Source organism: Dendropsophus ebraccatus, chromosome 1 (assembly GCF_027789765.1).
Source record: "Dendropsophus ebraccatus isolate aDenEbr1 chromosome 1, aDenEbr1.pat, whole genome shotgun sequence".
Lineage (NCBI taxonomy): Eukaryota > Metazoa > Chordata > Amphibia > Anura > Hylidae > Dendropsophus > Dendropsophus ebraccatus.
The window spans coordinates 40,624,847-40,652,223 of NC_091454.1; the positions used below are offsets into that span (position 1 = coordinate 40,624,847).

At 47.1% G+C, this 27,377-nt stretch overlaps 1 protein-coding gene across 6 annotated transcripts in view; it reads right to left on the reverse strand.

Moving 5' to 3' along the window:
• The window catches only part of LOC138773581 (uncharacterized), a 104,084-nt gene extending 84,003 nt beyond the window's left edge, over nucleotides 1–20,081 (reverse strand). For 5 of the 6 annotated variants that reach the window (XM_069954128.1, XM_069954126.1, XM_069954129.1 and 2 more), the window contains exon 1: nucleotides 10,957–11,070. In XM_069954128.1, the coding sequence (XP_069810229.1) occupies nucleotides 10,957–10,989 (33 nt within the window). In that variant the 5' untranslated portion in view covers nucleotides 10,990–11,070. Of the gene's footprint in view, nucleotides 1–10,956; nucleotides 11,071–19,760 lie in introns of those variants that run through there. The other variant, XM_069954124.1, reaches the window with a different exon arrangement.
• Between the last annotated feature and the right edge of the window lie 7,296 nt (nucleotides 20,082–27,377).

Here is a 27,377-nt window from a genome sequence, read left to right on the forward strand (position 1 = left end):
TGTAAAAAAAAAAAAGTTAAAAACACTAACACACAACCCCTCCCCCAATAAAAGTTGAAATCACCCCCCTTTCCCATTATATAAATAAAACATATAAAAATAAATAAATAGATAAACATATAATATACCGTAGCGTGCGTAATTGTCCGATCTATTAAAATATAACAAGCGTCATTGCGAATGGTAAACGGCGTACACGAAAAGAGGGAAAAAAGTGCGCGGATTACCGATTTTATGTTACATTATATATATAAAAAAATTAATAAAAAGTGATCAAAACGTCCGATCTTCACAAATATGGTATTAATAAAAACTAGAGATCATGGCGGAAAAAATGACACCCCATACAGCCCCGTAGGTGAAAAAATAAAACTGTTATAAGCGTCACAATAGTCCCATTTTATTTATAATTAATTGCCAAAAAAAAGGATTTCATTTAAAAAATATATATAACATTAGAGAATCTGTGTAACCTGCATATGGTTGTGTTCAGACTGACATAGAATAGTTGTATCATGTCGCTGTTACCATATAGTGCATTACGTAGACACAGGAACCCCCCAAACGTTACCATATTGCATTCTTTTTTGCGATTTCACCAATTTATATCTTCATAAATAATATATTTGGGATTCCGTCATACATGTTATGGTAAAATGAATGACGACATTACACAGTACAACTATTCCTGTAACAAATAAGCCCTTACATGGCCTGTAGATAAAAAACTGAAAGTGCTGGAGCTCTTAGAAGGGGAGGAGGGAAAAACGGAAACACTAAGATCAAAATTTGCGCGGTCCACTGGGTCATTTTGGGCCTGGTCCTCAAAGGGTTAAGCATAACTGTCATTTCAGGGTAATTTTTTTGAAAACATTAAATATCAACAGTTCAAGTGATTTTAAAAAACTCTGTAAACCAAAAGAGTTTCCTTCTGTACTTAAAGAAATCTCCCAGCCTCCCCCCTCACTTCAGAAAAAGCAGGATTTCTGTGTCCATTATGTGGCTATGGAGAGGGGAGGGGCTGTTAGGAGTGACTGAGCACGGAGCAGTCTTGCAAAGCACAACACCCTGCAATCTTCTCTCAGTAAGTTCATAGATAAGCACTGACCTTTATGACCCCAGAATCCTGCGGTTTAGGTGCCCAGAGAGTCTAGAAACAGCTGACCTTCATGTCACCTCTTCCTGCTCCCTCATCTCCCTCGGCCCCTCCCCCCTCCATAAGGATAGACTGGAGAGAGCAGAGCCCGTCTTCACTGGCTTCTCTGTAATGAAGACGTGTTTGCCTGATAATGCACAGATAAGTCAGGGGGGGGGAGGCTGGGAGATTGCTTCTTGAGTACAGAAGGAGGCTTTTTTCGCTGATAAAACCTATTACAGAGTTTCTTAAAATCGCTTATACTACTGATTTCTGCAATAAAAAAATGACAGTTACGCTTTAACTTTGCACCACCCCTCCTTCCCTCCTCCCCACCCTCTTCATCATCAGGAATGCCCCTAGAACATTTTCTCCTGTCTGAACAGGAGCCTTAACGATCCAGCCCATGTTCAGTATTCACACAGCTCATGAATAGGAGACAATCTGCCTGGAGCATTCCTAATGATAAAGAGGGTGGGGAGGAGGGATAGGGAGGGTGTGCCAGCCTAATGCATACACAATCTAAGCCCCGGCCGTTGGGCACGGGGCTGCCAGTTTAAAAGTTGTTTTTAGGACATTAACTGCATCACCTGCCTAACGGAGTCCACTACCTAGTTCTGCAATAAGTGGGAAAAAAGTCTGTGATTGTATCCGTTTTGCAATCCACGTGTTTCTTTCTCTGATCCATTAGAAATAGAGATGAGCGAACCGGGTTCAAGTCCATCCGAACCCGAACGATCGGCATTTGATTAGCGGGGGCTGCTGAACTTGGATAAAGCTCTAAGGTTGTCTGGAAAACATGGATACAGCCAATGACTATATCCATGTTTTCCACATAGCCTTAGGGCTTTATCCAAGTTCAGCAGCCCCCGCTAATAAAATGCAGAACGTTCGGGTTAATGGACTCGAACCAAACCCGGTTCGCTCATCTCTAATTAGAAATTGTGCAGTGCTAGTTTTCACAAAGTTAAGCCCCCTTCACACGTCCGTAAAATCCACCCGGATTGTCTAATCAACAAAGCGTGATGAGGTTTACAACGGAATCAAACTAGAACAAAATTTAGGGCAGTCTACAGCTCCCAGTGGGGTGGCAAAGCATACGAAGAACCAGCTAGGGAGTGACCTAACACTCGGTCAACAACCTGAGAGAAAAGAGAAAAGAGGAAAGAACAAGGAGAGAAGAACAGTGAAGAGGAGGGGGGGGGGGGGGGAGAGGAAAGGAAAAAGGGAGGGGTAGGGAGAGTAGTTCCTCACTCAACCAGAAGAGATCGAAATTCAGTCGCTTCGGTGAACTGCTCCCAGTAGAACCATGTCCGGAAAAAGTGAGAGTCGCGACCATGCAACTGTGCCGTAAGATCTTCCATGCGCTTAATATCTTCCACTTTACGGAGCCACATGGAGATGCTCGGAGGACCGGGCTGGCGCCAAAGCTCTGGAATGCAAGCACGAGCGGCATTGATCAGATGTCGGAGTACAGAGCGGCGGTAAGTCTTAAGGGGGATCTCCGACAGGTGCATGAGGAAGAGTGATGTAGAGAAAGGAAGCTGATGGTCAGTAAAGGTAGAAGAGATACGCCATACTTCTCTCCAGAATGGCACCAGCTTGGGACAGCTCCAGAAAATGTGGAGAAGGGAACCCTCTCCACCACAATTCCTCCAACAAAGTGGAGAGACCTCAGGGAAGATACAGTGGAGTCAAGTGGGCACTCTATACCACTGAGAAAGAAGTTTGTATCCAGCCTCTTGAAGACGAGAGGCAATGGAGGATTGCGTGCACGGTAGACGCATTTCACTTGCGCCGCGGAAAAAGTAATGTTGAGGTCCTCTTCCCATGCAGTGAGAAAAGGTGGTGGAGGCTGCTCGGGTGGCAAGCCTAGCATGGCATATAAGAGGGAAAGAGTGTGACGAAAGGGCTCGAACCCAGGCAAAAGGACTCGAACTGAGTAAATGACCGTACAAGCAGGAAGGGTTGGGGAGAGAACGGAGGGAGTGGTGGAGCTGTAATGCCTGCCAAAACCCCAAGGGTGAAGGGTCTGTGAGATCATTAAGCGAGGAGAGCGATAGCCAGGTCGGGCCCGTAAGGAAGGAGCAAGCACGAAAATTGCCAGTGCAGAGCCATGTTCGAAAAACCGGGTCATCTACGCCGGACGGAAAAGAAGGATTACCCAGGACAGGAAACAAGGGGGATTGGTGCGGGGCTAGGAAACCAGAAGAGAGATGTTTCTGACATATTTTCAGAGTCGGGGCGATGGTAGGATTTTGGGCAACCCTTCGAAAGGCTCCTGGCAACCACGGGGCAGCCAGGAGAGAAAGAGGTGTCAAAGCCATTTCCAGACCTACCCATATTTTTGTGGGAGCATGACGGTGCCAATCTATCACTCACGAGAGGTGGGCAGCGACATAGTAGTGGTAAAGATTAGGAAGCCCTAGACCCCCTATTGATTTTGGACAATACAAGACCGCCTTCGCTAGTCGGGGCTGCTTATGAGCCCAGATAAACCTAGTGAGAATTGTTGAGAGTTGTCAAAAGTATGACCCGGGCACCGCCACCGGGAGGGCCTGGAAAAGGTACAAAAGGCGAGGCAAGATATTCATCTTGAAGATAGAACAGCGCCCAAAGCAGGTGAAGGTGCCCTTGTGCCACCTCAACAAATCCAGATCGATGCGTTTTAACATGGGTGGGAAGTACGCCTTGAAGAAGTCAGAGACGGAGGGCGTCAATTGGACCCCTAGGTACGTCAATGAAGAATGCGACCAACGAAAGGGAAAAGAGGCCTCCAGAGATGCCACTACAGAAGAGGGAAGAGAAAGATTGAGCGCCTCGGATTTTTGCAGGTTAATCTTGTAATGAGAGGGTTTTGTACCGCGAGAGCTTCGAAAAGAAGGTTAGGAAGGGACACAGAGGGTTTGGTTAGAAAGAAAAGTAAGTCATCTGCATACGCCACTATCTTATGCTCCACTGGCCCCACAGCCACCCCCGAAATATTTACATTATTCCGGACATGTCTAAGAAAAGGATCCAACGTCAAGATAAAGATGAGGGGGGCTAGGGAGCAGCCCTGCCGTGTGCCATTAGATATAGGGAGCGTGGTAGAGAAAAGGCTGTTGACCGAGATCTGGGCTGAAGGGTGGGAGTATAGGGAGCCGATCCACGCCAACATATGAGGGCCAAGGTTGATATACCGGAGTGTGGCAAAGAGGAAGGGCCAACTAACTCGGTCAAAGGCCTTCTCCGCATCGGTAGATAAAAGCATTGACGGCAGGGCTGAAGACCGGGCATGATGAATGATGTTAATAGCCCGGGTGGTGTTGTCCCAGGCTTCCCTCATGGGCATGAAGCCCACTTGGTCCGGATGTATAATGGGTTGGAGGAGTGGTGTCAGGCGGGCCGCTAGGATTTTGGAGAAAAACTTAAGGTCTAGATTTAGGAGAGAAATGGGGCGGTAGTTTTGACAGTGAGAGGGATCCTTACCCTCCTTGGGGATCACAGAAATATAGGCCCAAAGAGAGTCTGGAGGGAGAGTGGAGCCAGCGTTGTATGCAGACAGGAAATGGTCTTTCAAAAGGGGGTCGAAGGATTCGTAGTTTCTTTTTAGGAAATCCGGACGGATTTCCAGACCCACAGGGTTGCATTACTCACAGACACCCTTCCCGATTTTTCCTGAAGGGTGTCCGTCCCGGAAAATAGGTCAGGATTTTTTAGATCCTGTCCTATTTTCATCTGGAATCCGGGCACAACGCCCCCATAGAAGTCTATGGATGAACCAGAAAGTCGGATGCTTTCCTGATACGAGTTTCGTATTGTCACCCTGCCTGGCCGCCGCCCCGGACCTCAGCGTCGCTGTCCTGTGAGCAGCACGACCCCCGCTCACCTTTGCAGCACCCCAGAAACACCCCCGGACTCCACCGCTGCTCAGGCCCCTGGCAGCCTTGTATCCTGCTCCCCGGGGTGCTGATCGAAAACCCGGTCTGGCCACTGATGATACCACCACCCCTCCCGGAACAATATCAGTGGCCCCGGCATCCCGCTGCTGCCCGACATTTCCCCTCCCCGGCATCGCCGCACCAGACCCTCTCTGCCGCCCCCCAACCCCCGCGACCGATGCCGCCGGCACAAACCTCCCGCTGTCCCGGCCTGCAGCAGGAACCCCCTTCCCTGGAACTCCCCTCCAGCTGCCGCCCCCACCGCACCGCACCAGCCGCCCGACTCTGGACAGGAATGGTGATCAGAAGACCAGGAACGGTGAGATCTGCCCCCCCCCCAAGGACTAAAACTCTCACCATGTCCCGCTGACAGGTCTTGATGGGAGTTGTACTTCTGCACTGTGGCCATCCAGGTTGCAGAGCTACAACTCCCATCATGCCCTGCAGCCTGGATGGCCACAGGCTGCAGAACTACAACTTTCAACATGGGGCACGGGGCATAGGTCATGACCTGTCAACAGGGGCATGATGAGAGTTGTAGTTCTGCAACCTGGATGGCTACAGTGCAGAAGTACAACTCCCATCATGACCTGTCAGCAGGACATGATGGGGGTTGTAGTTCTGCAAGCTGTGACCATCCAGTTTGCAGAACTACATCTCCCATCATGTCCTATTGGCAGGTCATAATAAGGGTTGTAGTTCTGCAAAAGATTAGAGGATAACACATTGCACGGTACACAAGGGAGCTCAGTACACGAGGGGAACACAGTGGCAGGGCACATGAGGGGGAGATGATGGCAGGGCACATGAGGGGAATATGGTGGCACTAGGGGCTGTGTGGGTACTTGGGATGTATGTTGGCATACTAGACCATATTTAAAACACTTTTTTTTTCTTCTGATCAGGAAATCCTGAAGGCTTTAACTGATGGTAAAAACGGATTACTGTCATGAAATCCTGATACTTTCCTGATGACATGTGAGGCCTCCTGATCAGGATTTCCTGACGGTAAAAACTTACACAAACGTGTGAAGGGGGCCTTAAACAGTTAAAAAACAGAACAAGCTAGATAGAACATCACTTGCGTGTTTTTACAGATTCACAAATGTGAAAACTTCCATAGACTTCTATTGGGCAATCCGTGCGGCCATCATGCTCTACTCCAGAACATAATCTATTTCTCCGCAGCACATACTGTATAAGTAGCCCAATACAAATTAAATTAAAGGGGTAGTGCGGCGCTAACCATTTATTCACAAATGACGTCGTCTTCGGGAGGCCGGCCGAAACCGCTCCATCCGTCCTTCATGCCGGCCCCCCTCTGCCGCGTCATAACTGTGCTCAGCCACAATTGGCTGAGCACAGTTACGCTCAGCCAATCGCGGCTGCGCAGCTGATGACGCGGCAGAGGGGGCCGGCATGAGGGACAGATGGAGCGGTTCGGGGGGCCTCCCGAAGACGGCGTCATTGTCCCAAGATGGCGGACGGTGGTCGACACGAATGCGGTAAGTATAATGCACCAACACTTCTGGGTCTAGCGTAGGTGGGGGGGAAACACGGGGAATGGGGCCATTCACATACATAACACGCATTACAAAGTTCTATAACTTTGTAATGTGTGCTATTTTGTGAATAAATGTTTAGCGCCGCACAACCCCTTTAAACCGTACGGACAATTTCACAGGAGGTGTGACTAAAGCCAGATTTACAATTCAGGGACAGTGGGCACAAAAAGATCTGAACATTGGCTGATTCATAGCACTCTCCTTGACGTCTCCAATATTGCTGGGGGATTAATTAATTCATACTGAGAGGGGTCGAGTATTTAAATTTTTTTCCTAAAATCGCAAATTCAACATTCAGAAAAAATGTGCAGGATCCTGTGCAGAGGACAAGATAACAAACGTAGCGCCCTCCTCTTTTACACTTCCTGGGTTGCAGCATGAGTAATTAAAGGGATATTACCCCCCCCCCCCAATCAATATGCGCACTCCTCCGCACCATTTAAAAGTTTACATACTGTACAGTTCATACTTACCTGTATTAAACATGTCTTTGTTGTGTTTCTGGCAAAAAAAATGCTTTTTTTTTCATTTTTGGTGGACAGTGAAATCTAGGCAGAGATTCACATCCATTGATCCCTGTCTTGCCGCCTATGCCGGCACCGTAGTCCCCGCCCTCTGTGACATCATCGGAATGGGCATCTTCTGGCGCAGACACAGTCAGTGCAGATAAGTATACAGCAACATCACTGCCCAACTGCACCTGTGCCACAGAAGATGAATCCCGCACTCCAGAGCGGCCCATTCTTATGACATCACAAGGGAGGCAGGAACTATGATGCTGGTCGGAAGAGGGGGGCACAAGAGCTGTAAAGCCCTGCCCAGATGACACTGTCCACCAATGATAAAAAGCATTTTTGGCCAGAAAGACATGTGTTATACAGGTAAATATGAACTATGCAGTACATAAAATTCTAACTGGTACTGACAACTGCACATATTAATAGGGGTGACAATATCATTTTATGCTCTGTATCACTTACATGCTGCAGCACAGGAAGGGTTAAACCACACTTTTCTCTTTGGCTTCTGTTTTGATGACTTCCAGAGCCTATGGGGGAGATTTATCAAACATGGTGTAAAATAAAACTGTCTCAGTTGCCCCTAGCAACCAATCAGATTCCACCTTTCATTCCTTACAGACTCTTTGGAACATAAAAGGTGGAATCTGATTGGTTGCTAGGGGCAACTGAGTCAGTTTTATTTTACACCATGTTTGATAAATCTCCCCCTATGTATCTAAGTCCATTCAGTGTTATTAACTGCTCAAGCTGCAGTATCTAAACCTGTGTTTCCATATTTAATTATTGATGACAGTCTGTAGAGCTGGTTTATCTAAGGGCGCCTTTACACAGAGAGATTTATCTGACAGATATTTGAAGCCAAAGCCAGGAACAGACTATAAACAGAGAACAGGTCATAAAGGAAAGACTGAGATTTCTCCTCTTTTCCAATCCATTCCTGGCTTTGGCTTCAAAAGTCTGTCAGATAAATCTTTCTGTGTAAAGGCACCCTTAAGGTCCTATTCTATGTACCGATTATTGTCCGTATTCGGCCGATAAACATCCTGTGGAATAGAGGGCAACGATCAGCCGACATCGTTCATGTCGGCTGATCGTTGCGTCGCTTGTTTTCTAAACATGTTGAAAAACAACCGACTGACATAGCAGCGATCTTCTGCCGTTGCTCCATGGAATAGGAGTGGCGGCAGCAGACCGCCACTATCCTGTATGGGCTGCCCGCACGATCTAGCGATCACTCAGGCAGCCCCTCCCACACTCACCCTCCCCGCGGCAGCAGCGAGCGGGGAACGAGGAGCAAACGAGTGCTGACAGCGCTCATTCGCTCCTCTCGGTCGGCTCGTGGATTAGGGCCTATCATGAGCTATAGTCACTGCTGTGCTGGTGTATCTAAGCCTTTCCAGTTTACCCTGTGTGATACTGTCAGCTGAAAAGTTGTATTTATTCATATCCTGCTTGATAGTATCAACTCTATATCTAAGCTTCTTGAATGTGATGTGATTCAGATGAACCAGTGTATTTATGCCTATTGTGTGTGTGATGCTGTCTACTGAGCCAGTGTATCTAAGTATATTGTGTGTGCTACTTTATAAACCAGCTTTCGGGGGGGGGGGGGGGTGATGGAGGCTGTAGTCATGTAACACACACACACCAGCTACTAAAGGGATGATGGAGCCTGTAGTCATGTAACAGACACACACACCAGCTATCAGGGCAATGATGGGGGCTGTAGTCATGTAACACACACACACCAGCTTTCGGGGGGGGTGATGGAGGCTGTAGTCATGTAACACACACACCAGCTACTAAAGGGATGATGGAGGCTGTAGTCATGTAACAGACACACACCAGCTATCAGGGGAATGATAGGGGCTGTATTCATGTAACACACACCAGCTATCAGAGGGGTGATGGGGGCTGTAGACATGTAACAGATACAGACCAGCTGTCAAGGGGATGATGGGGGCTGTAGTCATGTAACAGACATACACCAGCTATCAGGGGAATGATGGGGGCTGTATTCATGTAACACACACCAGCTATCAGAGGGGTGATGGGGGCTGTAGACATGTAAAAACACAGACCAGCTATCAGGGGGATGATGGGGGCTGTAGTCATGTAACAGACACACACCAGCTATCAGGGGAATGATGGGGGCTGTAGTTACACGGTTCCTGCTGTCAGGGCAGGGTGACCTGTATTCGGGTGGCAGGTTAATCTGCAGGCTACAGCCCCCCCAGTGAAAGCCCGGCCGACCCCCTCTTCACCCCTCTCACATTGCTGATGTCCGCACCGGGACTGTCCTGCTGGCCCTGGCCTGTAGCCCCTCATCACAGTTCTGTGCAGCCAGATGTAGTGGCCGTATCTCCTCCTGATCTCCCCCGCCTCCAGCCTTCTCCTCCTGTCTCCTCTTCAGGACTGCGCCCACCGCTCTCCTTCTGCAGCCGCCGACCCTGCTCTGACCTTTGCACTAAAAGGTTAAATGACTGTAGCCATCGGGATTGCGAGCTGCAGTCATTAGCAGCCAGGGTCTGCTAAACGCAGTAGCCGACCACTGCTGCATATGGAGCGGGCTCAGGAGGGGGTAATGCTGCTGTCAATGTGACAGCGGCATCGATACAGTTACATAGCTGGTACATGCGATAGCTGTGCCAGCTATTTGAAGTTAGCTCCACCGAGAGCGGAGACAGGGAGGGCGGGTGGACAGAGGTGGTGACACCAGGGGGGCCACGCGGAGGACATGGCAGGCACTCAGCTTGTTGCCTGCCATATCTCCTGCTGTATACTCTATGATAAGCCGCACTGCTGCACGGCTTATCATAAAGTATCGAATACCAGGAAATCCTGGTATCAAACCAAAAATATGCCCCAAAAATCGATAGTAGAATCGATTTTTCGGTGCATTGTGCATCCCTAACTACAAGCACAGAACAGGTCAGGAAAGACTAGCATTTCTCTTTTCAAATCCATTCCTGGCTTTGGCTTCCAAAATTGGTCAGATAAATCTCTGTGTTAACGCACCATTATAAACATAGAAGATTGTCAGCAGGAAAGACCACCTGCTCCATCTAATCTAGTTGTGAGTAGTTCAGTTGCCCCAGGATCATGTAGGACAGAAGTCGGTCTGATAAAGTTCAGGAGTCGGAGCTGCGGCTTACCGACTCCACAGTCCTGTGGGTGTAGTGTTGAGTGAACTTGCCAAAAGTTCAGGTTCATGAATGTTCGTCTGAACGCTCGGTATTTGACTCCAGGAGGACGGAGAAGTTGTCCGCAGCACATAGACCGTATATGCAGACTGTGTATGGAATGTGAGGCAGGGGCTTTGGAAAGGGTGTACAGTACACCACAATATGACCCTCCACTACCCACATTCAATGGCTTGCTGCCGAAGTACCTGTGCACGGCCTGCAGGGGGCACCACCATAGGGAGTGACTACATACAGGGAAAAATGGGAGAAATGACCAAATGTGGTCCCTTGCACTAAGGCAACCAGGGATCAGCCATTCTCTACATGCTGAAGTTGAGGATTACCAGGAGGCCCAGCCTAAAAATACCAAATTCTGGTGCCCACCTGTGGTGTAAAAACTAAATTAACTAAAGAGATGGTGAAAACATGGACTACAGTCTAACAGGTGCTATACTGCCCAGAAAACCACTTTCACCATGGCCGTCTGCACGTGGCTCTGTATGTAGAGAAGCTGGGAATTGTAGTGCTACAACAGCTGACGGGACTCTGGTCTACACTAACCCTCACGTTCCCTGTAAGGTGACCAGGCCTCCACACAGCCGGCTGCTGCTGCTGCTGCCCTGTTACCTTGCTCTTCCTTTTATTCCTAGTCTTATCCATTTTCTGCTCCTCACTACGCGGCCTGACTTCTCCGCGGACCCAAACGCAAATGCTGACGACCGTTCTTACTGGCTGGCGGGAATAAGCAGCGCATGCGCACAAGACGTGAAACCTCGCGCAAAAACTGTCCTCGTTGATCGCCATGTTCTTGGAGACCAACGTCAGGGTGAGACACTTGGGAATCAGTACGATTCCAATATGAACCCGTATCTTTTTCAGCATGTCAGCGACAAGCGCTTTACCTAATAACGTCTACGTTGCTGCTTTGTAGAACTAACACGAACGATCATTTTATAGCCGGATCCGATCCGTGTCATCAATGATGGGCGTTTCAAAGTGCCCTGACATAGCCTCGCTCTATTACTCGGTGTCCTGCTAATCAGCCTTGTTACCCTGAGGGTGCATAGCTAGGACAAATGCGTTATAACGGCTTCACTGCCGTTAAGAAAGAGTAATGTAAAATATATATATATATATATATATATATATATATATATATATATATACTCTCTGTGGGGGAGATTTATCAAACATGGTGTAAAGTGAAACTGGCTCAGTTGCCCCTAGCAACCAATGATTCCACCTTTCATTTTCCAAAGAGTCTGTGAGGAATGAAAGGTGGAATCTGATTGGTTGCTAGGGGCAACTGAGCCAGTTTCACTTTACACCATGTTTGATAAATCTGCCCCTGTGTATGTGTGTGTGTGTGTGTGTGTGTGTGTGTGTGTGTGTATATATATATATATATATATATATATATATATATATATATATATATACACATATACCACTTTTGACTTTTTATTGCCCCCCTATGATCTGCAGCATTGCCCCTTTAAAACCAATGTTCCTTAACTGCGACTCTCATTGTGCCATAATGGCCTTCAGCTGCCAGGGTATGGTGGTAGTTGTAGTTTTGTAACAGCTGGAGAGCGATGAGAAACACTGATCTAAACAGAGTGGTGGTCCCTCACGCCCACCGTGGGCTTGGGTCCACAGGCCGCCACTATTGTCTTGTAAAGCCCCTTCAGAATGGAGTGGGTAAGCCGCTATTGGTTATTGACATTGCCAGCTGTGCCCACATACACAGCCTGACGAAGGACGTTCCGAAACGTGCGTTGGGGTGTTCATGTGGGTAAGGAAGCTGCACAGCTCATGTGTATGATGTTCTTACTTTGGTTATTTATTTGATTCTTTCTTTCTGAGGTGATTATCAGCTGATATTTAAAGAGGACCTGTCACCCTCCTGGCCAGGGTGACAGGTTCCCGACCCCCTGTTAGATCCCCCTATACTTCCCTCATCGTGCCGGGTCCCACTTCCTGAGCCGGTCGGGTGACTGAGATTTCAGCGCCCGAAGCCCGGCTTGCGCGCTTACAGGAGAGTCCGATGCCCATAGAGAATGACGGAGCATCGGACTCCCCATTCATTCTCTATAAGCATTGGACTCTCCTGTAAGCGCGCGCGCCGGGCTTCGGGCGCTGAAATCTCAGTCACCCGACCGGCTCAGGAAGCAGGACCCGGCGCGATGAGGTAAGTATAGGGGGATCTAACAGGGGGTCTAGAGCCTGTCACCCCGGCATGGGGGTGACAGGTTTCCTTTATGCACTCCGCACTTTACTTCTCTATTTCTTCACCTCAGGAAATTTGACTTTGTAACAATTGTCCTATTCTTTTTGCATGCTTTGCCTTCGTTATTTTTACCTATTGCACGATGCATACAGCACTTTGTGATATATATAATTTGTTGATCAAAGCATGTTCTCTATTCTCTTAATAACTCATGCATGAGCTGTGTGGTCTCCCTTTCCTTTTGTTGTGTTGTCAGTCTTGTGTTGTCCTCCTTTTTGTATAAAAATATTTTATGAAATTGTTGCTCTATAATCATGTTCTTTAAAATAATTGTCTCAATAAACTTTATTAATCATTTATAAAAATTGGTGAGTTGACTCTGTTTCTATGAGTTTTTCAGAGTGCATTTTTGCATTTTTTTGATTTTTTTCAGCAAAAGGTTTTTTTGGTTCTCATGTTTTTGTAGCGTTGCATAACCCCTTTAAAGGCTTATCGGAAAACATCTGGTTAGCTGAATTTCATCCTTTCCTAATGAATGCTTGTGGCTAACCCCCACCCGCATTGCAGGGTTTGGCGGTCGCTGAACGACACAGTGTGGAGTTAGCGTAGGGACTCATGATCCACGGGACCTGCACGTGGTACATGGGGCAATATGGTTTGATTAAATTATATACCAACATCCTGGCGTTGGTTTTAAAATGTAGCCGAGAGGCATTAGTGTCAGCCATGGGTGTGATTTGTAGGAGTCCCTTTCTCTCCATATCGTATTGTTCACCAATGTCCGTGCAGTGTTGTTGGGATTATTGGCAACATTGTGCGGCAATTGGTGCAAATACAGAGGGCTTGGTCTTTTGGCCACAATGTGTTAACCGGCATGAGGGAACACAGCCTTAGGGTGGTATTACACGGGCCGATGGGGACCCGAAAATACCTGTAAACGAGCAGCGATCTGCTAGATTGTCGCTCGTTTACTGGACCTATTACACGGTCCGATAATCGTTAAACAAGGGCTGCAGGGACATTGTTACCGATGTTCTTGCAGCCCTTGTTTAAACTACATACATTACCTATCCACGTCCAGGGCTGCTGCTGCTGCGGTCTTTTTCTCCACAGGTCCCGTGCGCTCTAACTTCAGAGTGGCCTGTCAGCTGACAGGCCGCTCAGCCAATCACAGGCCGGGACCGCCCGACGAAAATAGGTCCGAACCTATATCAAAGATCAGCCGATGATCGGTGTCATTGGCTGATCGATGTATTTATTACATGTAGGGATAATCGGCCGAATCGGGCAGATTCGTACGATTATCGTTCCGTGTAATAGTACCCTTACACTTGTCATGCCCCATTAACTCTCAAGCTATCTACTGTATTCTGAACTGGCTCCAGGATCAGGTTCCAGAGTCTGCCCGGCAACAGTGACGTCTTCTGGCACAGGCAGCCAATCAGGAGCAGTCAATGTAAAGTCTATGGCGCCGGGCGATTCCCGCACTTTGGCAGCATGGCGGTTAACCCCCTCCTCTCCGGGGTATAGAAGACGGTGGCCATCTTGTATACAGTCTAGGGCCTGAGGCACTTCAATTACACCCATGGTGATATGGCAAAGTCTCTTTGGGGTTGCGGCACACTCTTGGGGGCACACAATGCGATAGTAATCCTGTTCGTGACGCCAAATGCGATGCCCTGGCCCCTGGGGGCCACTTCCGCAGTGCTGTTGTTATGAGCGAGCAATAACCGGGGCAGCTGCAGGGTGTATACTTGTCACGGTATAGGCCAGAGGGCGGCGCAGCTGTAGGGCCGGTCTGTGGAATCTGCGGGTGATGATGGGCATGCGATTCTTCGCTGCACCTAGTCAGGGCACCAGTTAGTGGACACCAATGCCAGGGTTCAGTAACAGCGGTTTTATTATAGATGAGGTAACTAGTAGCAACAGTTCTGTCCGGTATATAGCAGGCTTTGACAAACAAGGCAGGAGTGATGCTGCATAGGCTGGGAGAACACGTGCCGGATGATGGGAGTGGGAGTATGAGAGAAGGTAGCGTTGCTGGGTGGATAAGCTTGAGAATAATACTTGCTGTGAATACTTGAAATGAGGATGAGAAACAATGGAATGACACCCAGATGAGAGAAGGAACTCCGGACACTTGAGCAGGCAGATACAGCCGAAGACTTGAATACAGCAGAGCACCTGATCCACACTTCTAGTGGTGAAGTGGGACCTGCGATATGTCCAACTCCTGTGAGGTAGGAGAGAGACGACACACACAATCCTTGCTTGGAAGCAGGGGGGAGACTCACTTGTTAGTAGGAAGTGGGAGGCCACATGGTTGCCCCTGGCCAGAGCTAGTCGGCCATTGGAGGAACCATGATTACAGGGCACTGGCACGGTCATGTGATCAGCAGCCTTGCATACCACTGTACAATGTAATAATACACAGGAATATATATGAATATGCATGAGAATACACATAACCAGAGAATACCAGGGGAATACTAGCAGCAGTTGCAGTGCAAACAATTACCAGAACAGGCATTGACACAGCAATAGAAATGAGCATAATAGGAGTAGTAGTCTGCATGTTCTGGGACACTGCACATATGTATGTATCTATGTCACGCGTCTGTACTATATATGCGGATAGTATGTGTATGTGTCTGTATATGTGCATGTGTGTATCTTTCATGTGTCTGTACTGCATATATGCATATGTGTGTATCTGTGCCATGTGTCATGTGTCATGGGCTTATTTGTGTGTATGAGTGTGTGTGCGTTAGTACTGTTGATATGTATATGTAATGTGCATGTGTTTTTATGTGTAAACTGCGCTCCTGACACACCTTCCGGTTCTGGGCTCTCCGCTCTCCGCTGTTGTCAGCGTGTTCCAATGACCACCGGTCAGCATAGACTCTATATACTGTCTGTGCTGACCATTTTTTTGTGGGAGCAGCATGTCAGTGGATGTTGTGGAAAAACTGACGACTGTGGGGAGCGGACGACCCGGAACCGTAAAATGCGGCGGCGGAGGGGGAATCAAAAGTTTGCTATGGGGCCCAGTCATTTCTAGTTACGCCCCTGACTGGGGGTTGACCTGGTACTAATTCCTATTGTACTGTGAGACCACAGCTCCATGGAAAACTTAATAATTGGTTGTGAAGCCACCAAATTGTCATCCACAACACTAACTAAGATAACTAATGAGGTAACTAATGTGGATAAGGCAAGACTATACACAAAGCCGTCCGAAAGAGCTGTAAATCACCTTTTAAAATGTACGGGGCAGGAGATTGTTCAGGGTGCTGTACAGATCACACAGGGTCCCAGAAAAATACAGTGGACCTGGTGTCCATAGGAGCAACTCATCCTGGCACAGGTACAGAGCCAGTGGCGGACATACCGCATGTGCAGACGATTCGGGTGCACAGAGACCCGTAGAGGGCCTTGCCGCCCGCTGAGTACCACGGTACTCGGTTGGGAATGTCTCCTTTAGGCATCCCTAGAAGCTGCGGACGTGCAGCTTCAAGGGATGTCCCTGCAGTGTGATATTCAGCCCGCTGCAGGGTGAGCGGGCTGAACATAAGGAACAGAATAGAGCAGCAGCACCTGTCAGCGTCCTACTGTTCTATTCATTGTCACAGGCCGTGGGCACTTTGTGCTTGCAGCCTATGAGAGGCCGGGACCTATTATTACTGTGGGTGGGGGGCTGTATACAACAGGGGGCCTTATTACTCTGAGTGGGGGGCAGAACATAGCAGGGGCGTTATCTCTATGGATGGGGGTTGTACACAGCATGGGGCATTATAATTATGGGAGGGGGCTGTACAAAGGAAAGGGCATTATTACTGTGGGAGTGAGGGGGACTGTACACAGGAGGGGGCATTATTACTGGGGGGGACAGCATACAGCAGGGGGGGCATTATTATTGTGGGTGGGTGGGGGTGTGCACCAGGTGGGGGTGTGCGTCAGGAAGGAGCTGCTCATGTTCGTCCACTAGTGTGAGGAGGCAGATCTAAGAAATGACCACCACCTGTGTGAATGGGGCATCTCTACATACAACCAGCAGCAATAGCAGTATGGGCTTTTAAGACAGTAAGCCAATACAAACCATGCCCCCTGTCTGTGTGCTGTCATGCCTGCACTCCCTAATGAGCTACCCAAAAATACAGCACCCCCAGCAGGGGGCATGGCTGCACTCCCTAATGTGTTACACAAAAATACACCACCCGCAGCAGGGTGCATGCCTGCACTCTCCAATGGGTTACCAAGAAATAGACCCCGCTGGAGAGTGCATGCCTGCTTTTCCCAATCTGTTACTCAAAAATACACCACTCCCCAGTAGGGTACATGGCTGCACTCCCTTATGTGTTACCAAAAAAATACATCCTCCAGCAGAATGCATGGCTGCACTCCTCAATGTGTTACCTAAAAATTCACCACCACCCCAAAGCAGGGGGCATGGCTGCACCCCCCAGTGTGTTAGCCAAAAATACGCTCCCCAGCAGGGTGCATGGCCACGCTCCCCAATGTTTTACCCAAAAATATACCCCCCAGCAGAGTGCATGGCTATACTCCCCAACAATACACCCCCAGCAAGGTGCATGGCTGTATTCTTATAAAGCACTTTTCTGTCTCCATTACCATGTTAGCATAGAGCAACAGTTGTTTACAGCTAACCAGCCAGGAAAGTTTTCCGTGATGATGTCATCAAGACTGTAATGACATATATAGCCCCCAGACAGGAAAACAAGCAGTTAAGTTGCTGCCATGCAGCCAACCCGGTGTAGTAGGCCAGATTAACCCCCGTCCAGATTATACCTGGGTATAAAATGGCCTAGGCCAGAGTATACCCCGGGGTATAAAATAGCCTAGGCCAAACTATACCCCGCCAGGCCAGAATATACCCCAGGGTATAAAATGGCCAAGGCCAGAGTATACCCCGGGGTATAAAAAACCTAGGCCAGAGTATACCCTGGTGTGTAAAATAGCCTAGGCCAAACTACACCCGGTGTGTAAAATAGCCTAGACCAAACTATACCCCAGGGTGTAACATAGCCTAGACCAGAGTATACCCATCCAGGCTAGAATATATCCATCTAATGTCGAACCAGGCTCATTATACCCCGGGGGATAAACTCTATACCTGGGGGTGTAAAACAGCGGAGACCATGCTATATCTCTCCGGGCCATAATGTTATTACTTCACTGGTTTTCTCACCCATGGCCCAGGCCACAGTATACCCCAGGGCATATATTTTCATACCCAGGGGTGTAATAAAGCCTAGGCTATACGATAAACCTGGAGACAGTCTAGCCCAGGCCACAATATACCCCGGAGGAAAAACTTTATATTTGGGGGTGTAAAACGAGGCCAGACTATATCCCTCAAAGTTATCATGTCACTGGTTTTCTCAGTTCTCACCCAGGCTACAGTATACCCCAGGGGATATATTCTATACCAGGGGGTGTAAAATAGCCTAGGCCAGAATATATCCCTCCAGGTCATAATGTTATCACTTCACTGTTTTTGTCACTTTATCTCTAATTTGTTGAAAAGTGCGCACATTTTTTTTTCTATCATACTCGGACACACAGCTGCTTCCTCTTGTTGAGAAATACAGTACAGTGCTTACATTGAACTTACAGTAGGTGGCGCTGTCCCATCACTGCATCATCTGAGGTTTTTATGGGCCGTGCAAAATTTTACTGTTGTTGCGCAAAAATCATAATTAGACGCAAGTGCCTTGATACATCTTGCAAAATTTATTGCACAATTTATGTGTTTTTTGCAGTCCGTTTTTTTTAATCCTTTTTTGCATACCGCCAACGCTGTGAGAAGTTACCTACTTACGCACTACAACTTCCAGCATACCTCCTTAAGCAAAAAGAGGTATGCTGGGGGTTGTAGTGCACAGAGAGGTATGCTGGGAGTAGTAGTGCTCAATGAGTTATGCTGGGAGTTGTAGTGCACAAGGAGGTATGCTGGGAGTTGTTGTGTCAGGTGGTTGCTGCTGCACAACTGCAACTCCCAGCATACCTCCTTGTGCACTTCAGCTCCCGGCATACCACCCTGTGCACTACAACTCCCAGCATAACTTCTTTTATACTACAACTCCCAGCACACCTCCCTGTGCACAAAAAGGTAGGCTGGGAGTTGTAGTGCAGAAGGAGGTATGCTGGGAATTGTAGTGCACAGGGAGGTATGCAAGGAGTTGTAGTGCACAAGGAGGTATGCTAGGAATTATTGTGCTAGGAATGTATACTGGGGGTTGTGCACAAGGAGCCCTGCCCGGAGGTAGAGGGGAGTTAAAAAATGTAAAAAAAATTAATAAATAAAAAGAGAGAGAGAGAGAGAAAGAGAGAGAGAATAAAAGTGCTTTTAAAAATTATTTTAAAAAAAATCTAATAAAGGTTCTAATAATCCCCCCCTTTTTCCTTTTACAAAAAAAAAAAAAAAGTTAAAAAAAGAAAAATACATGTATTTGGCATCACTGCATGCCTAATTGTCCAAGCTGTAAAATGTACCAAAAAAGTGATAAAAAAGTCACATAAATAAAAATGTGGTACATGGGGGCATCATTTCCGCAGTCTGGGTAGGGGGCATATATTTGTATTTTTAAAGCGTAACTGTCATTTCAGGGTAATTTTTCTGAAAACAATAAATATCTATAGTACAAGTGATTTAAGAAACTGCAATAGCTTTTAGTTACCAAAAGAGTTTCCTTCTGTACTGAAAAATCTGTTTTATTAGGTCTCCCCTCACTACAGAAGAAGCAGGATTTCTGTCTCCATTATGCGTCTAAGGAGAGGGGAGGGGCTGAGAGGGCTAGGCATTGACCTTTCTGACCTTGGAATCCATGGTTTTAGGTGCCCAGACAGTCTACAAACAGCTGACCTTCATGTCTCTTCTTCCTGCTCACTCATCTCCCTCGGCCCCTCCCGCCTCTCTAGGAAATAATGGAGACAGCAGAGCCCGTCTTCACTTGCTTCTCTGTAATGAAGACGGATTTGCCTGATAAAGCACAGACAAGAAGTGAGGGGAGGAGGCTTAGAAATTGCTTTTTGAGTCCAGAAAGAGGCTTTTTTTGCCTAAGAAAACCTATTACAGAGTTTCTTAAAATCACTTATACTACTGATTTATGCAAAACAAAAAATATATATATATCTCATTTGAAAAAGAAAGATTGAGTATATTATAGGTCAGGCTTACTGTGGCATTTAGATGGCTAAAAGCCATGTGCCAGTTCCTTCCGGTGTCCAAACAGCCTCAGTGGGTACAGACTTGCTGTAATGTCATCCATGGGGCCATCTGAGGCCTCTGAGGCTACAATGACTCTACACTGGTTGTATTCTGCCATGGTTTTCTATCACATATACATATCCAAGTGTAGAGTCAGTCCTGGTGGGATCAGTCTCACCAATGAAGTTGTATTTTGTCTCTCAAGAAAAACCAACAAGTCCTGAAGCAAAGTGAAGCCGCCATGATACTGATTGTAATACATATCTCTATAGCCCAATCATGGTATCACTCACTGATCACATGACCGTTGCCGTGCATGCGGCCAGGGCAGGTGTGATGTTATCTGTGACTGTTGCTAAGCGACAGAGAGAGCTGTCTGCTGGACCAAGGCAGAGCCGGAGAAACAAGGAGACCTCCATGGAGAGCCCAAACAGGCGACAGGCCAAGAAGAGGCACATTCTGGGTTCTGCAGTGAAGGAGAAGAAGCCACCAATCAAGATCCAGAAGAAAGAAGAAAAGCAGGACGACCAGGCAGGCTCAGGTATACCGGTGTAAAGTAGAATTGTCTTAGTTTCCCCTAGCAACCAATCAGATTCCACCCTTCATTCCTCACAGATTCTTTGAAAAATGAAAGGTGGAATCTGATTGGTTGCTATGGGCAATTAAGGCAATTCTACTTTACACCAGTCTGATAAATCTCCCCCTCATATATTTATATGCATGGGCCATATGGAGGTTATCATGTACTCAGCACATTATGGCTATGTTCCCACTATGGGATCATAGCTGGGAATGCCGGCTTTCTAAACATAACATAGTAACATAGTAACATAGTAAATAAGGTTGAAAGAAGACAAGAGTCCATCAGGTTCAACCTAGGAAAATCCTCCTGTGTTGATCCAGGAAGGCGAAAAACCCCTATGGGGCAGAAGACAAACGCCCCACCACAGGGAGAAACTCCCCCCCCCCCCTCCCCCGACTGCAATGGCAACCAGAACAATCCCCGGATCAACGTATCACCAGAAATCTAATGCCCATAACTTGTAATATTATATTTTTCAAGAAAAGCATCCAGGCCTCCCTTGAACTTATTTACTGAATCAGCCATGACAACATCATGTGGCAGAGAGTTCCACAGTCTTACCGCTCGTACAGTAAAGAACCCGCGTCGATGCTGATGATGAAATCTTCTTTCCTCTAGACGTAGAGGATGCCCCCTTGTCATTGTTACAGACCTAGGAGTAAAAAGACCACTACAAAAATCTCTGTACTGTCCATTCATATATTTGTACATTGTGATCAGATCGCCCCTAAGACGTCTTTTTTCTAGCGTAAATAACCCCAAGCGTGATAACCTGTCCTGGTACTGTAACCCACCCATTCCCTTAATGACCTTTGTTGCCCTCCTCTGCACCCGCTCTAGGTCAGCTGTGTCCTTCTTATATACCGGTGCCCAAAACTGTACACAGTATTCCAAGTGTGGTCTGACCAGTGATTTATAAAGAGGCAAAACTATGTTCTCATCTTTAGCATCTATACCTCTTTTGATGCATCCCATTATTTTATTAGCCTTGGCAGCTGCTGCCTGGCACTGATCACTAAAGTTGAGTTTACTGTCCACCAATACCCCCAGGTCCTTTTCGGAAGTAGTTTTACCCAGTGTTTTATTATTTAGCACATAACTGTACTTATTATTTCTATGGCCCAAATGCATAACCTTACATTTATCCACATTAAACTTCATTTGCCATTTCTCCGCCCAAGCCTCTAGCTTCTCCAAATCCCTCTGTAATATGATATTATCCTCCTCTGTACTGATTACTTTACCCAGTTTAGTATCATCTGCAAAAATGGAGATTCTGCTCTGTAGCCCCTCTACAAGATCATTAATAAAAATATTAAAAAGAAGTGGACCCAACACTGACCCCTGTGGTACCCCACTAGTAACTAAAACCCAATCTGAATATGTTCCATCAATGACCACCCTCTGTTTTCTATCACACAACCAGTTACTTACCCATTTGCATACGTTTTCCCCGAGTCCCAGCATCCTCATTTTGTAGACCAACCTTTCATGCGGCACAGTATCAAATGCCTTTGAAAAGTCCAGATACACAACATCCACAGCCTCCCCCAGGTCCAGTCTATAACTTACCTCTTCATAGAAGCCGATCAGATTAGTCTGACAGGACCGATCCCTCATAAATCCATGCTGGTGCTGAGTCATAAGATTATTTTCATTAAGATACTCCAGTATAGCATCTCTTACAATCCCCTCAAATACTTTACCTACTATAGATGTTAGACTTACGGGCCTGTAGTTTCCAGGATCACTCCTTGACCCCTTCTTGAATATTGGTACCACATTAGCTATGCGCCAGTCCTGTGGAAGAATCCCTGTCGTAATAGAATCTTTAAATAATAGGAATAACGGTCTGTCTAACACAGTATTTAATTCTTGCAAAACTCTAGGATGGATACATTCTGGGCCCGGTGACTTATGGATTTTAATATTTTTAAGGCGTTTCCCCACTTCTTGTTGTGTTAGGCAGGTGAGATTTATGGGAGGATTAACATTATCCCTAGTCATATCGTCTGTTATGGGATTCTCCTCTGTGAATACAGTAGAGAAGAATGTATTTAGTAGATTGGCCTTTTCCTCTTCCCCCTCCACCATTACACCCAGATTATTTTTGACATAATCTTATTATGTCATAATATTGACAGCCGCAAATAATGAGCTGAGCTCCTGTCACTGTCCGATCGGGACCACCACAGTGTGACTGCTGGGGTTACGATCATTCTGAGTGTTGGAAGTACCTTCCTCCCGGCAGTCAGATGGGCGATCATTGCATAGAGTCTGCCACAGGCTGGCTCTATGCAATGATCACAGATAACACTTATCAATGCTATGGCATAGCAACAATAAGTATTAGATATGTAATGTAAAAATGTTTTATATTAAAAAAAAATAAATAATAAAAAGTACATAATATGTCCCATCTACAAAAATGGGATATTAATAAAAACTAGAGATCAAGGCGCAAAAAAGGACACCCCATACAGCTCCATAGGTGAAAAATAAAAGCGTTACAAGAGTCACAACAGGGCCAATTTCACACCTATTTGCAAAAGAATACAAAAAAAATCTTAGGGGGAGATGTATCAAACATGGTGTAAAGTGAAAGTGGCTCAGTTGCCCCTAGCAACCAGTCAGATTCCACCTTTTATTCCTCACAGACTGTTTGGAAAACAAAAGGTGGAATCTGATTGGTTGCTAGGGGCAACGGAGCCAGTTTCACTTTACACCATGTTTGATAAATCTCCCCCTTACTGTTAAAAAAAAATAGTAAAACATTAGAAAAGCTAGAAACTGCATATTGCTGTATTCAGTCCGACCTACAGAATATAAATACCATGTCAGTTTTACCAAAAAGTGCATTACATAAACGCAGAACCCCAACCCCCAACCCCCAACCCCCAGAAGAAAAAATAATAATAATTTGCAGAATTGTATTTTTTTCCCAAATTTCACAGCATAAATAATATTTTGGTGGTGGCTTCATTAATTTTATGGTAGATTGAAAGACGCCATTACAAAGTACACTCATTTCTGGATATATATAGATATAAAAGTAAAAGAGTTAAAAAGACAAAAACACAAAAAATTGAAGATTGTAACAGAGACACAGAGACGATTTCCTCCCTACTATCGATGGCATACCAGGTGGAGATTGAGAGCACCAACCCCTTTCAGGGAGCCGCTTTCCTCCCTTTTCCTGAGGGTGGCGCACCAGGTAGAGATTGAGAGCAGCAGCCCCTTTCAGGGAGCTGATTTCCTCCCTTCTCCCATCGGTGGGGATTGAGAGGAGCAGCCCCTTTCAGGGATCAGCTTTCCTCCCTTCTCCTAACGACACGACACCAGGTGGGGATTGAGAGGAGCAGCCCCTTTTCAAGGAGTCGCTTTCCTCCCTTCTCCTATCGGTGGGGATTGAGAGGAGCAGCACCTTTCAGGGAGCTGCTTTCCTCCCTTCTCCTATCGACGCTACACCAGGTGCGGATTGAGAGGTGCAGCTCCCTGCAGGGAGCCGCTCTCCTCCGGTGGAGATTGCGAGGAGCAGCCCCTTTTAGGGAGCCGCTTTCCTCCCTTCTCATATCGACGCAACACCAGTTGGGGTTGAGAGGAGAAGCCCCTTTTCAGGAAGCCGCTTTCCTCACTTCTTCCATCGGTGGGGATTGAGAGGAGCGACACCTTTCAGGGAGCCGCTTTCCTCCCTTTTCCTATCGACGTTAAACCAGGTGGGGATTGAGAGAAGCAGCCCCTTTCAGGAAGCCGATCTCTTATCTTTTCCTAAAGGGGCTGCTCCTCTCAATCTCTACCTAGTGCGCCGCCCTTAGGAAAAGGAAGGCGAGTGGCTCCCCAAAAGGGGCTGCTCCTCTGAATCTCCACCTGTTATGCCATCAATAGAAGGGGGAAAAAAAGTGGCTCCCCGAAAGGGGCTGCTTTTCTCAATCTCCACCTGGTATGCCCCCCTTAGGAAAATAAAGGAAAATGGCTCCCCAAAAGGGGCTGCTCCTCTTAATCACCTCCTGGTGTGCCTTCGATAAGAGAAAGGAGGAAAGTGGCTCCCATAAAGGGCCTGCTCCTCTCAATCTCTATCAAAAGCACAACAGGTGGAGATTCAGAGGAGCAGCCCCTTTTGGGGAGCCATTTTCCTTCCTTTGACTAAGAGCAGTGCACCAGGAGGACACTGAGAGAAGCAGCCCCTTTTGGGGAGCCACTTTACTTCATTTTCCCAAAAGATATCATAAAGCTTGACCTGTGCCCCCAACACCCCATAAACTAAATTCTTTTTCCCTATAGTGACTACAAATAATACATTCTTTCACCCAATTTTGTTATGCAATCACATGGGTGCAGTTTCTATCTATTATTTAATCCCACCTGCAGCACTTCTGCCCTCAGGTGGGTCCCTACACTAACACTGCATATGTATAACAGGATCCATTGGGTGGCATTGGGGAACTTTATCACCAGCAATGTGCTTTTACATCATGCATCCTGTTAGAAATAGTCTTAGTGTAGGGACCCATCTGAATGAGGTCGCCTTGACGTGGCAGATGGGCTCGCACAATGTGATCAGATTGTGCGCTAAGAACCTCACACTGTATAAAGCCTAGATGACAAAGGTCCTAAAGGGTTAATAAAGCTAAAGTGCCGTGAACAAGCTGCAGTGTTCCACATTGTAATATACTGGTGGCAGAGACGTAACTATCACAGTAGCAGCCATAGTGGCTGCTATGGGGCCCGGGGCATCAGGGGGCCCAGCAGGGCCACAATCAGGACAGCATCAGAGAGATCACAGGGGCTGCTCCTGGACAGATTCCTGCACCTCCGGCCTCCCTGTATTGGATATGCTCGGCCACTAACTGTGTGCTCCTGCCTGTCATGCCGCCCACAGCCTCCCCACGGTAAACTGGATAAGCACCCAGCTTACAGTATGGAGACAGTGATTCTGACAGACAGGAGAGAGGAGAGAAGCAAGGCCCCCTCCCCTGCACCCCTGGGTCTCTCCCCCACCTCCTGACTAGGAGCTCAGGCTTCCTCCTCACTTTCTGATGTCGGAACTGTGGAGGAAAGGCGGGAGAAGCTACTGGTGTTATCTGATGTGAAGGAGGTATAAACAGCCCTGCATCTTCCTTACATTAAAAGTCAGTGGGGGAGATTTATCAACAGGGGATTTTTCTAGATGTGGTCTATTTCTGCTTTTGCAAGTATAGACTGGTCTATTTAAAGTGCAATTTACTATCAGGGATAAGCCTGGTCTATTTTCTGTGGTGCAGATTTGTTTGGCTCAGAATTGTCTCTGAATAGTCTCAGAATTGTCTCTAAATTGTCTCATTGGCCCTGGTTTGCCTCCTAGGTAATGATCATTTTCTTCTCCCTTTCTTTTTTCAGATACCGGCATGCAGAGGATTACGTCGGATTCGTTTGGACTACGTCGATGACCGGCGGATTTTATTGTTCAATAAAATGGTCAATGAGGGGTGTGGGGGTGTTTTTATTTGAATAAAAACATTTTCTCGGTGTGTTGTGTTTTCATTTCTCTACAGACTTAGTAGTGGAAGCTGTCTGATAGACAGAATCCATTACTAAGTCAGGGCTTGGTTAGCGGGTATAAAATGGCTAACACTAACTCCCCCATTATTACCCCAGTACCCAATGCCACTAGGGGTACTGGGAAGAGCCGGGTGCCAGTGGTCCCGGAGTGTCAAAATTGGCGCTCCTGGACTGGGGCAGCAGCAGGTTGGTAAGATTTAGGCTGGGGAGGGTCTAAACCAATGGCTTTTCCCACCCTGGTGTTACCAGGCTGCTGTCGCTTGGTTTTTAACCCGGCTGGTTATGAAAATAGGGGGAACCCTATGCGTTTTTTTTATTTATTATTTATTTATTTATTAAAAAAAAAAAAAACCCGCATAGGGTCCCCTCTATTATAACCAGCCGGGACAAAAACCAAGCGACAGCAGCCTGGTAACACCAGGGTGGGAAGAGCCATTGGTTTAGGCCCTCCCCAGCCTAAATATTACCAGCCTGCTGCCGCCCAGTCCAGGAGCGGCAATTTTGACGCTCCGGGACCACTGGCACCTGGCTCTTCCCAGTACCCCTGGTGGCATTGGGTACTGGCGTAATAATGGGGGGTTAGTGTTAGCCATTTTATACCAGCTAACACTAGGCCCCGACTTAGTAATGGATTCCGTCTATCAGACAGCTTCCACTACTAAGTCTGTAGAGAAATGAAAGAAAACACAACACACCAAGAAAATGTTTTTATTCAAATAAAAACACCCCACACCCCTCCTTGACCATTTTATTGAACAGTAAAGTCCGCCGGTCATCGACGTAGTCCAAACGAATCTGACGTAATCCTCTGCATGCCGCTATCTGGAAAAGAAAAGAAACAAGCAAAAACAAATAGCAAGTAAGTTAACCTTACAGGATGCTGGGAAAGCTGGGTGACCTCCAGCATAGGCATGGGAGTTACAGTCTGGCTCCCTGGGACTTAAACCCCTGGGGACCAGACAGTTCTGGCACTGCACCTGCACATACCTCCCAACTTTTGCAAAGAGCAAAGAGGGACATGTGTGCCGCGGTCCCCATAGCCACGCCCCCATAGCGGCCCTCCATAGCCACGCCCCCATAGCGACCCTCCATAGCCACGCCCCCATAGCAACCCTCCATAGCCACTCCCCTACAGTCACCACATGCTGCTGACTGAATAGTGCCCTATACAGTATCCAATCTCGCTAAAAATGCCCTATATAGTATCCAATCCCCCATTATAGTGCCCCACATAGTATCCAATGCCCCCATATAGTGACCTAAATAGTATCCAATCCCCACATAGTGCCCCACATAGAATCCAATCCCCCACATAGTGCCCCACATAGAATCCAATCCCCCACATAGTGCCCCACATAGTATCCAATGCCCCCGTATAGAGCCTTACATAGTAGCCAATGCCCCCATATAGTGCCCCACATAGTAGCCAATCCCCATATAGTGTCCCACATAGTAGCCAATCCCCC